The sequence below is a fragment of the Acipenser ruthenus genome, chromosome 28, assembly GCF_902713425.1.
Source record: "Acipenser ruthenus chromosome 28, fAciRut3.2 maternal haplotype, whole genome shotgun sequence".
Classification (NCBI taxonomy): Eukaryota; Metazoa; Chordata; class Actinopteri; order Acipenseriformes; family Acipenseridae; genus Acipenser; species Acipenser ruthenus.
In genome coordinates this window covers 23,563,287-23,576,326 of record NC_081216.1, presented here as the reverse complement: position 1 = coordinate 23,576,326, position 13,040 = coordinate 23,563,287, and the positions used below count along the sequence as shown (strand labels likewise).

The 13,040-nt window shown below is 37.5% G+C and overlaps 1 protein-coding gene across 7 annotated transcripts in view; it reads left to right on the top strand.

The window, feature by feature from the left end:
- LOC117434473 (PHD finger protein 21A-like) overlaps positions 1 to 13,040 on the top strand; it is a 59,875-nt gene that overhangs the window by 32,457 nt on the left and 14,378 nt on the right. For 6 of the 7 annotated variants that reach the window (XM_059003142.1, XM_059003144.1, XM_034906868.2 and 3 more), the window contains exon 6: positions 12,015 to 12,200. In XM_059003142.1, the coding sequence (XP_058859125.1) occupies positions 12,015 to 12,200 (186 nt within the window). Of the gene's footprint in view, positions 1 to 9,908; positions 10,064 to 12,014; positions 12,201 to 13,040 lie in introns of those variants that run through there. The other variant, XM_059003145.1, reaches the window with a different exon arrangement.

Genomic DNA, 13,040 nt, shown 5'->3' with positions numbered 1-13,040 from the left:
CATCAGCATTTAAAAACATTTTGCTGGTAACTTGTTGTAACGCATACAGATTTTTTTTTTTTTTTTTTAATTAAATAAGTGATGTAATCATGTTTTCATATCCCAAGCTCAGCATGCCTAAACACAAAATGGTAACACAAATAGAAGTTAAGAGATAATAAATTCATGCGTCACTGGCCTATTTACATAGGAAACCAGTGAGATCGACTATAGGAGGGCCATTGAGAAGATGTGTGCACGATGAATAACCTATTTTAAGTGCTGGAAGGTTTTCTGTACAGTACATATCAAATTGCTATTTTTATAGCTAGATCGTAGGATTAAATTGATTTATGGCTAAATAACAAAAATCTATGCTGACTGTATCAAATTATTCAATGCTGGTATTGCAAAAAAAAAAAAAAAAGGTTTATATGTTTTTGGTACCTTTGACACTTATGATTGTGGTGACATTTTTTAAATGTAATCCTAGGGGTCGTACATATGTACATGCCTACAGTATGTGCAGTAGTAGTTAGACCTCTATATAGTACTACAGTATGTGTTGCTTTGTAATGCGTGACTTGGGAAGGGGGTGGGTTTAGTTGATTTTACATTGAATAAATCTCTTTAAAGTTCTGGAACAATAAAGAATATCGCATTTTACTTAAAACATCATTGAACTAAGCAAAATAGAAAATACATTAACTTTGAAATACAAAATGAAAGCAGATTTATACAGATGAGACAGTGAGTAAACAGACTTAAAAAAATCACTTCGTTTTGAAAATGCAACTGAATGCTACTTCTGACAGACTGCTGCATTTTCCTTGCGTATGATTTAATTTAGACAGGCTCTTTCCATTGCGCACATATTTTTTTGTTTATTTTTAAAATATTTTTAAGGAAATAGATTTTTTTTGATAGATCAATTGTGACGAGAGAATTGTTTTGACCAGTTAAGTAGCAGACTTTTAAATGGTAGCTGATATGATAAACAAGGAAATCTGTTAATAATTTGTTATGCTTTCATCTTGCATGCAAATCAGTCTGCTTGGAGATTTTATATATATATATATATATATATATATATATAATATATATATATATATATATATATATATATAAAAGTAATCTTGTAACTGAACTTTATTATATAGCAAAGTCCCACAGCTGTACAGCCTTTCCATTATTTAGCAGGAAAGGAAGACAATAGAAGTGTAAAACCTGCTGCTAAACTATTGTTTTGTTTATTATTTGTTTTTGTTTTTTAAAATTTCATGCACATTTATGTACCAGTGCAAGATTTTTAGGAAATCTCGTACATTCATGTAAATGCATGAGTAATTTCTATCGCTGCTGCTCTCTAAGCTTCTGGATAATTATTAGCTGGTATCAAGTGCTGTTGTCTGGATAATCTCCGATTGCACTTCTCTTTTGGTTTGTTGTAAGGTTAGCACTTGCCCCATCTGCAGTAATTATCTTGAGAGAGCGGTGCTGCTGCTGCTGCTGACGCTGTTTGTTCAGGGTGAGAGGAAGCTGTAATTAAACTTGGAGGGGGCTTTATTCAATCCTCTATGCACCAGCCGCAGGGATGAATGTCATTTATGATTAGCAGTGTTCTCTTAAAACAGACATTGTGCTAAAGAGGGGGTCCAAGAGTGCCGTAAATTATTACAAAAACGTAGCTTAGATACTTGCTGCTCTTTGTTTGACGTCATTTGTGCAAGGAAATATTAATCTTTTCCGTAGTTAAGTAAGAGTAGGGGGTGGGGCGGGGGGGTGTAGAGTTGATTTGAATACTGTGCATGCACCTTTTTCAATACAAAAATAAAAAAAACATCCCAGTGACATTTGAAATCCTCCCCAGCAACTGTATTTCTATTGGACTGTATACAGTAACTGGAGGGTTTGTAACTACCCTACTTACTGTAAGAAATAAGTGTCTCTGGCTAGTTAAAGCAACTAAAACCTTTTTTTTTTTTTTTTAAATGTATAAATACTCTGAACTTATTAGGCCTGTTGGGCTTGCAGGTAGGGCAGGGTTAATGCACCCCCCCCCCCTGTTAGTTGGCCATGGTTACCACCAGGCAGGAAAGCAATGGTGTCAAGTTGAGTTTCACTGAACAGTGATTAATGGGTGTAGAAGAGGTGGGGCATCTGACACGAACGCGTGCCATTTGTCCCTTTGGGACTCTGCTCTGGAGGTCTCCCCAGCATCCAGGATGGCTGATCACAGAGACACTTCAAGATTTCTGTCATTCGCACAGTTGGCTTGTGGGGCCCCAGAGCGAGACTGAAGAGAGCAACACTGTTCTTGCATCGACTGTCGCGTGGAGTCGGGAGTTAGCTGAAGGACTGATTACTGCTGGAACGACAATTAAATATGTACTGTACTGCACTCCCAGAGTGAAATTGCATATCAAATATATATATATATATATATATATATATATATACAGCTCTGGGAAAAAATTAAGAGGCCACTGCAAAATTATCAGTTTCTCTGGTTTTACTATTTATAGGTATGTGTTTGGGTAAAATGAACATTTTTGTTTTATTCTATAAACTACTGACAACATATCTCCCAAATTCCAAATAAAAATATTGTCATTTAGAGCATTTATTTGCAGAAAATGACAACTGGTCTAAATAACAAAAAAGATGCAGTGTTGTCAGACCTCGAATAATGCAAATAAGTTCATATTCATTTTTAAACACAATACTAATGTTTTAACTTAGGAAGAGTTCAGAAATCAATATTTGGTGGAATAACCCTGATTTTCAAGCACAGTTTTCATGCGTCTTGGCATGCTCTCCACCAGTCTTTCACATTGATGTTGGGTGACTTTATGCCACTCCTGGCGCAAAAATTCAAGCAGCCCGGCTTTGTTTGATGGCTTGTGACCATCCATCTTCCTCTTGATCACATTCCAGAGGTTTTCAATGGGGTTCAGGTCTGGAGATTGGGCTGGCCATGACAGGGTCTTGATCTGGTGGTCCTCCATCCACACCTTGATTGACCTGGCTGTGTGGCATGGAGCATTGTCCTGCTGGAAAACCCAATCCTCAGAGTTGGGGAACATTGTCAGAGCAGAAGGAAGCAAGTTTTCTTCCAGGACAACCTTGTACTTGGCTTGATTCATGCCAAAGCTGCCCGATTCCAGCCTTGCTGAAGCACCCCCAGATCATCACCGATCCTCCACCACATTTCACAGTGGGTGTGAGACACTGTGGCTTGTAAGCCTCGCCAGGTCTCCGTCTAACCATTAGACGACCCGGTGTTGGGCAAAGCTGAAAATTGGACTCATCTGGGGGTGCTTCAGCAAGGCTGGAATTGGGCAGATTTGTCTTTGTGAAGGACGCATGAATATATATTTAAAATATATATATATATATAGTACTGTGCAAAAGTTTTAGGCAGGTGTGAAAAAATTCTGTAAAGTAAGAATGCTTTCAAAACATGTTAATAGTTTATATTTATCAATTAACAAAATGCAAAGTGAATGAACAGAAGAAAAATCTACATCAAATCAATATTTGGTGTGACCACCCTTTGCCTTCAAAACAGCATCAATTCTTCTAGGTACACTTGCACACAGTTTTTGAAGGAACTCGGCAGGTAGGTTGGCCCAAACATCTTGGAGAACTAACCACAGTTCTTCTGTGGATTTAGGCAGCCTCAGTTGCTTCTCTCTCTTCATGTAATCCCAGACAGACTCGATGATGTTGAGATCAGGGCTCTGTGGGGGCCATACCATCACTTCCAGGACTCCTTGTTTTTCTTTACGCTGAAGATAGTTCTTAATGACTTTCGCTGTATGTTTGGGGTCGTTGTCATGCTGCAGAATAAATTTGGGGCCAATCAGATGTCTCCCTGATGGTATTGCATGATGGATAAGTATCTGCCTGTACTTCTCAGCATTGAGGAGACCATTAATTCTGACCAAATCCCCAACTCCATTTGCAGAAATGCAGCCCCAAACTTGCAAGGAACCTCCACCATGCTTCACTGTTGCCTGCAGACACTCATTCGCGTACCGCTCTCCAGCCCTTCGGCGAACAAACTGCTTTCTGCTACAGCCAAATATTTCAAATTTGGACTCATCAGTCCAGAGCACCTGCTGCCATTTTTCTGCACCCCAGTTCCTGTGTTTTTGTGCATAGTTGAGTCGCTTGGCCTTGTTTCCACGTCGGAGGTATGGCTTTTTGGCTGCAAGTCTTCCATGAAGGCCACTTCTGACCAGACTTCTCCGGACAGTAGATGGGTGTACCAGGGTCCCACTGTTTTCTGCCAATTCTGAGCTGATGGCACTGCTGTACATCTTCCGATTGCGAAGGGAAGTAAGCATGATGTGTCTTTCATCTGCTGCAGTAAGTTTCCTTGGCCGACCACTGCGTCTACGGTCCTCAACGTTGCCCGTTTCTTTGTACTTCTTCAAAAGAGCTTGGACAGCACATCTGGAAACCCCTGTCTGCCTTGAAATTTCTGTCTGGGAGAGACCTTGCTGATGCAGTATAACTACCTTGTGTCTTGTTGCTGTGCTCAGTCTTGCCGTGGTGTATGACTTTTGACAATAAACTGTCTTCAGCAACCTCACCTTGTTAACTGAGTTTGGCTGTTCCTCACCCAGTTTTATTCCTCCTACACAGCTGTTTCTGTTTCAGTTAATGATTGTGTTTCAACCTACATATTGAATTGATGATCATTAGCACCTGTTTGGTATAATTGTTTAATCATACACCTGACTATATGCCTACAAAATCTCTGACTTTGTGCAAGTGTACCTAGAAGAATTGATGCTGTTTTGAAGGCAAAGGGTGGTCACACCAAATATGGATTTGATTTAGATTTTTCTTCTGTTCACTCACTTTGCATTTAGTTAATTGATAAATATAATCTATTAACATGTCTATTTTTGAAAGCATTCTTACTTTACAGCATTTTTTCACACCTGCCTAAAACTTTTGCACAGTACTGTACGTGTGTGTGTGGTATGTATGTATATATATATATATATATATATATATATATATATATATATATATATATATATATATATATATATATATAAAAAAAAAAAAAAATATGTGCATAACACCAGTTTTGCTCATATGGCAAAGTGCTTTTTGTCTGGCTGAAATGCTCATTGAGTCACCTTACAGTGTAATGTCATACGTCAATAACAAAGTGATCAATATTTATTAAATACATTAGTCTAAAATTAGTCTTAAAGGAAAGCATACAAGACTATCCACTGTAATAGTGTATATATATATATATATATATATATATATATATATATATATATATATATAATATAATATAATTATTTATTTAAAAAAAAAAAAAACATTTTTAAAGTAGATTTATTTAAGGTGGTGCACTTGTTTGTTGACAAAATATTTCAATCAACTTTGTCAAAGTTTGAACCAAAGTTTCATACAAGGGGTGATGATGTATCCATTTGTTACACGGCTGTATGAATAGTTTAGCAAAATCTTGTGCTTTCAGGTGGGAGCTGGTGTATAAATGACATGCTCATTTTCTATTCTCCCTTTAATTTCTCCACAAACACCGAAGTGCCGTAGGCATTGGTGATGGAGATGTGAGGTGGTTTAGCATTAACAGTATAAGAATCACTATATGCTTTGCATTAGTTCGGATAAAGTTCTTTGTTTTGCATTTTGTGTGGATTGCAGCTGATCACGAGTGTGCGTTTGACTTGAAGGACTGGCTGTCATTTATAGAGCTGTGCTCAGGCCTGTCTCCCGGTGCTCCTGCAGATGGGTTCTGTTCGGGAGACACCTGTACTGTGGAAAACAGATGGCTGAGCCGAACCACACTCGTTACTCCCATGGCATGCACATTTCATAGCTTCTGCAGTGCTGTACAGTATGTGACTGAAGAGGGAATCGGCAGAAATGGGACATACATGAAGGTGTTTTAATTCAACTTTCTGTTTTTAATCTCTGGTTATGGTAATGAATGAAAATCAGAAGCACAGAACAAAGTGTTTTGCAACACCTACAATACAGTATGCGGACGAAGCCATCTGTTAATAGTGTAACTTTTTTTTTTTATCAATTATGCAATAATTTGGGCAAAGAGTATGTGAAATGAATATGCAGGGATCATGCTTTTCTGAAGTTAAAAACTTTTTTTATTAAAAAGAACTGTTGGTACAGTCTCTAGTGTACATTTGACCTTGTGAGCATGCTGTGCTCTACTTACTCTCCATCAGTTTTAAAACAGATTGATCTGGATAAACTTCGTAGGCGTGTTTTCACTTAAAAATTAGATTTTTTTAAAAGTTACAGCAACAGGCACTTCTTTTGACTGAAACTACAAAGTGGATAATTCCTATCAGAATGCAGCTGGCAGCACACACTGTACAGCTCCATTGTGTACGTACTGTATATAAATATCTGGCACTCGATTAACTTTAAGCCAGTTCATAGCTTGAATGGGAAGGTAGGTAAATTAAATATTGCAGTCATTTTCCGGACTCAATAGTCTCTTATCAAACATAGGCAGTCGGAGCTGCTGGTGTGAAAGCACAGAGGATTTCTCTTTCTGTGAAAGGTTAATGGAGTGAATTAAAGAGAAAAATCGACAGTTCTCCTATTATACCCGCACGTGCTCTGGCAGGGCACTCAAACTCTTAACAGGTCGCTCGTCAACAGAGCACTGATTTGAGAGGCCTGCTTGTTGTAAGCAGACTATTTATATCACATGTGTAGCCAGATAGCTGGAGTGTAACAACAGCTACTGTACCTGAGCCCAGATTCTCTTTAGGAACCTACAGCTATGGCCAAACGTTTTGCATCACCATGTAGAATGAACTCATTTTGCTTCATAAAGTCGAATGAAACCTCCTGAATAGTGGTACGTTAACATACTGAATTACATACTGCTTTGTAGTTGTCCATATACTTAACGAAAAACTGACACATTTTTAAATATGACATTCTGAAATCTAACATGAAATGCTGTACTATTATTATGGCTTCTGGTACACTTTTGCGATCATCATTTTTTTTGTTTCTTTCATTTACATCATGTTAAATAAAAGATCTAAATTATGTTTGTATAGTGTTTTTTTATTGTTTTATTATGTCTCAATCCTAAAATTTTAGGTGATGCCAAACTTTTGGCCTTAGCTGTACTGTACTGTACGCACTGGCAGTGATAATTTCACAATCCTTGTTTTTGTTTAGTTTAACATTTAAAACAAATGGAATTTACTGTAAGTGAGTCTCCCCCTATGATCAGCAAAACTGGGCATTTTCAACATACTGTACAATAATACCAGAACTGCAAAAAAGTACCCAGGTTAATAGTACACTATAAAGTAACTTGGTGCAAATTAAAGGGGTTTCTAATTCCTGTAAACAGTTTCATAAAAATGTTACTACAGGAAACGGCCACGCAAAAGGATTGGAAACAATCCTTAGCCGGTGTGTTGTGTTTTTTTTTTTTTTTTTTTTAATCCTATGGTTTCAACAGTTACTGTAAACTTCAAATGAACACGAGGGAGTACAAATAACCAACTGTACAGCAGTAACCATAGAATCTGCTATTCAAAATCCAGGATGAAAATATGCATTACTTTTGCATGCAAATAGTAACTGCTGTAGAGCTAATTAAACTACAGGGGTGGGAGTTTACTACAGTGGTAATGCTAGGCCTGTAAAGTGGTAGATCATTGGTTATGTTGCTGATTTCCATACTCGCGCGGTCGCAAGTCTTTTTTTTTGGGGGGGGGGGGGGGGGGGGGGGGTAATTTTCTGGGTTATGTGAGGAGTCAGTTGGAGGGCATTAGTAAGGTAGCCTTAACATTTCTGATTAGTCATCTGAAAATCAACAGCTCCGCTTTTGTACAGGGTTATCGGCTGAAATGCCCATGAGAGGACCTGAAGAGTTGATCAGAAGCAGTTTGTTTTTGCGTGGATAGGCATTTTTCTGCTGGGTGTTTTTTTTGCTTTTTTTTGTTTATGGATCCAGTCCCTGACCTCATAAGAGGATTACCGTGCTGGATAATTTTACAAATCTCTTTTGTTTCAGGCTAAAGCACTAATATTACTACTGCGTGTAGAAATGTAGAAATCTGGGCTGCTGCAGCAGCCTGAGGCACTTTACAGGGTTTTTTTTTTTTATTTTTAATTTTTTTGATTTATTATATAAACAACTAATAAACTAATTTTTTTTAGCATTGGCTTACATTAATCACTACCCTCAATGTTTTGTTTTAAAGATACGACAGCTATTTTATAACCCTTTTCTATTCTAAAAGCTCAGGGTCCATGATAGAAGTTTGGAGATGATTTGTGAAGTTATGTTCACCATGACAGATGGTCGCACACACTGTGTGTGATCAGTAAAGAAGGGTCCACTTTTTGAGTAAGCATGACAGAAGCAGCATTGTGAATTAATTCAGCACAGCCCCTTTTAACAGAGGACAGGTGGCTTTCCAAAGAGGACAGGTGTTGTGTGTTTTTTTTTTTTTTTTTGTCTCCTGTGTTTAATGCACATTAGCAGTATCTGATTACTGCTGAGTTCTGATAGCCTTGCTGGTTTTCTTTTGAGACAATAAACAATAGCTTATTCCACAAACCCGTCAGAACTTTGACCCTTTTCTTTCAACACATTAATCCGGCCGGCTCCTGTCTGAAAGGGCCAGCTTTATTGTGAAGTTTAAAAGTCAAAATAAAGTTTAAAAATGTATTTATTTTTATTATTTTGTTATGTTAAGGGGGGGGGGGAGGGGGCAGACATCCGGGCTAAAACATTGCATCTTTTTAAATTAATAAATAAAATTAATAAAATGCATCCCTGTAGCAACAAACCTAAAGTGTAGCATTGATGTCAATACTGCTGATTCGGAAGACTTGTGCCACATCCCTCATTTATAGAAATTATATAAAGAGTAGAATGCCTTTCCACATTGCAGAACAGTGTGTAGCGTCTGAATCGGACAGAACAGGACTGGGTGTTTAGGATTGCTGGCCAAGTTGGCAGGTCTAGACAGGATTGCAGGATTTTGTGGAAAACAAGCAATACCTTTTTTTTTTTTTTTTTTTTTTTAATTAATTCACAAGATTAACCCTTTTTAGTTTATTTATCTTGGCAACCTCTGCCTCAGACAAATAAGCACATTGCAACATGCATGTGTACCATTTTAGAAAAACTACAGGGAGAGGTGTTAAGTGATAGAATGCCTGTGTTATGAGCTTTTCATTCCAAGAATGCGAACGGAAACTTACAGTATGTCAACAAATAAATAGAAAAATACCCTCCCCCACATAGTTTAAAATGCAAACTAATCCGAGCTGTTTATTAGTATTGTATTATTGATGCATTGGTTTTGCTTAATTTAACACAGGAAATAAATACAATGTAACAGCACGCAGTCATATTTATTTATTTATTTATTTATTTAAATGTGAAGGTACCTTTTTATGGACGTTTATTTATTTTTAAAAATTAATATAATTGTTTTATATACACGGTCGAATTGCAGTTTATTTACTTTCGTATTTATTATTATTTTTGAAGTACTGTAATTTGCTTTGCTTCGCTGGACTAGCAAAATAGTAACCGTGACCGGGAGAGCTTTTTTTAATTTTAATTTTATTTATTTATTTATTTTAAATACTGATTCCATTTTAATGTCGTGTTGTGATATGTGCGTTTGTGTGTGTAGCAAAACTGTGTACCCTTAAGTCCTGTATAGAAAAATCCCGTTTTCTGATTCCACTTCCACAACCGTTCCCAAAGAGTGGCTGTGATGTATAGTTTCTCATTATATAGTTCACTCTCATAGCTCCACTTCTGATTGGTTGATTTCGAGGTTGTAGCCAGATGGCAGACGCCTCCTCTTACTCGCACCCCCCCTCCCCTCCCCTCTCTCTCATTGCTCTCGTTTACTACCTACAGAAATATACAGGACTTTTTGTTTTACAAAATCTACGTTTTTTCTTTCTTTTTTTTTCCTTTCACCGTGTGATTTGAAGTGTGGATTTTAATTCGACTCGACCGTGGAAATGAAAAAAGGACACACTACCGCTTTTGTGCTTGTTGGTAAATGCGTTTTAATATTTGTCTCTGATGTAGTTTTATTTGACGGTAAAGCGAGGCAGGTGCATATTCTCTGGTCACCCTCCCCCACTACAACGATAGTTACAGTAGCTTTTCTCTTGACTCGACTATGCAATTCCTTTATGGAGGAAAGCACGCCATAGCGAAATTGAAACAATGTATTATCCACAATCTTTATAACACCGCATCATAATGCTGTCCCTTTTTGTAAACAAATCAAAAACAAAATAAACAATACACATTGGGTTTAATTCAAACCATGCAGCTCCGTTGCATTGAAATATAGTTAGTTTATATTATTGATTAAAAAAAAAAAAAAAAAAAAATCTATTTATAGATTCGGTTTGTTTTATTGTTGTGTAATATTATGTATCCTATTTAACATATTAATTAAATTAATGGAATTCGTGCGTGTTGTATTTTAAAATGCGTTTATTGCTAGCGTATACAGAAACGTGTGTTTTTTAAACTTTGGAACAACATTTCTTTATGTATAATGTGAACTGTGCCGATTATGCATGGAGGCTTTGAACTGTAGCAGTATGTATTTTCAGTTTGAGTCATGTATGTGTCGTTGGGGTACTGTGATTCACAGTATGGTTGTTCACTTGACGTTGGCATTTCATAATTCTGTACTTGTCTGGCCTGTAGATAATCTCTAGAAATTACTTTTGTAGTCCAATATAACAGGACTGGCTTTAATTGCACTAGATTTCGTTGAGTTAATGGTTGGGGTATAAACGTGCTTTTTTTTTTTTTTTTTTTTTTTTAATGATTTGATTTTTTAAAATCCCCCTTTTTAAGAGCAAGTTTGTCACTTTGATAAATGCCCCTTTTTGTTGGTCGTTTTTGCGTTTACCATATAGTGAACTTCATCCCATCCATACTTTTTGACCCATTTTAGATTTTAATCAGTGTACAGTCGGTTGTGTGGGTGGAAGCAAAGTACATTTTCATGACTTCCTGTGAGGGCCCTGTGGTGCACCTTGGTTGCATTCTTTTTTTTGGAAGTCAGAAAAACTCGGTTGTTTGGAGTGTGTTTTTAACCTTAGTCTGTTTTTGAAAGGTTTTCTTTTATATACCATTAATACATGAACAAATATACATAACGTAGAATTTAGGGCAATACACTATATGCAGTTTATGGGCTTGGTACAGTATAAGGAAGATAAGGTTATTGACAGTATGTAGTTCTTTAAAGTGACTATTAACCTAAATTCAGAGGGGCTAGGTAAATTGAAAGAAACATGAGGTGAAGTGCCTTTGCTAAATTCAGAGTTCAGTGCCATTATTTCGACAGTATTTGCCATTTAGTTTATGCATTCTTATATTGGGAAGGGCTAATAAAATGATGCCTTAACAGATCTTCAAGGTGGGAAAACATGGTTTGTCAAGCACTAAGCCAGTCAGTTTATTTTCACATAAAAGCTGCGTTCATTTCTGGTCTTGATCAGATTGATCTGTATCATAAATTTACCCGAGAATATATTGTCTAAAGCAGTGCTGTCCAATCCCGGTCCTGGAGGGCTATTCCACTCCAGATTTAACTGAAATAATTAACAACTTCGGGGTCTGGGTGGAGGTTTAATTGATTCAATTAAACAATTTAAAACAGGGTTGGAACAAAGACCTGGAGTGGAAGGGGCTGACTTTGACCTGGTCTAAAGAAATATGCATGGGTGTTGATTGATTGATTGATTGATTGATTGATTGATTTGATTGATTGATTTAAATACAGTGTTAGTGGGTTGGGTTGGGGTTGGGGGGGGTTGGGGGTTGGGTTGGGTTGGGGTTGGGGGTTGGGTTGGGGGGGGTTGGGGGTTGGGGGTTGGGTTGGGTTGGGGGGGGTTGGGGGTTGGGGGGGGGGGGGGGGGTGAAAGATGAAAGTTTCAATCATAACTGATCTGTTTATTTCTTATATTTTTCCCTCTAGAAAAAAGTGGTGGAGCAGTTGAGAAAAGACTTGATGGTGAAGCAGGAGCAGCCTGAAATCAAACTTCAAACTCAGTCCGAAAATAAACTTTTAGCACAGGTGCAGCAACAGTCGGAGAATAAAGCATTGACGCAACCATCGCAACATTCACAAAACCTTCCACCACAAAACCCGACTGCTCAGCAGGTAAGAGGCTGTCCCACAGGAAGTACAACACTGAAGTCGGAGTACTAGTCCCACCACTACAGCTATGGCCGAAAGTTTTGCATCACAAAACTATATAAACATCATGTTGATCTTTTATTTAACATTTGTGTAATCCGAGAAACTACAATATGATATTGGAAGTGTCTACCGGAAGCCATAATAGTTGTAGAGTATTTCATGTTCGATTTCGAAATGTCACATTTTTATTTTTAAATTGTTGTCAGAAAAAAGTTACAGAATTGCAAAAAAAAAATTATTGCATCCCAGAGGCTAACTATGCAATAGAATAAACAGTAAAGATTGTTTTATGAACCTATTTGTAAAAACGATGTCTGTTAACAGCTGTGGTCTGCTGTGTAAAAAAAAAAAAAAAAAAAAAGTGCTCTCTCCAGGTTTGATATTACTGGGAGCTTTTGCAAGCAAATAGTCCACAGACCCACTTGTGAACAAACCAGTTCTGCACATAATTTTATTTATTTATTTATTTTTGTCTGTGTCGTGCCCCTCTACTTCAGAGGTGGACAAGTGCTTGACCTCAGTTATGACAAATGTTCACTCATTAGTTAGGACCGAGAGGTGACAGAGTGCCGTGCCTGTCTCTGAATCCTCTTCACACCTCACAGTTCTGACTCCAGCAGTGGAACTGTCACGTGCAGGTTTACTCTCGGGGGGGGGGGCTGCACGTTGACACTCTTTCTCTTTGCTCCTTTGTCAGCCCTGACTGAATTCCAGGGAGGTAGCAGCATAGTTCCCATGAATCTGCCTCCTCCTCCCTTTTAACTTTCAGCTTTCTTTTTAAATCCCTTGAGGAGACTGGCT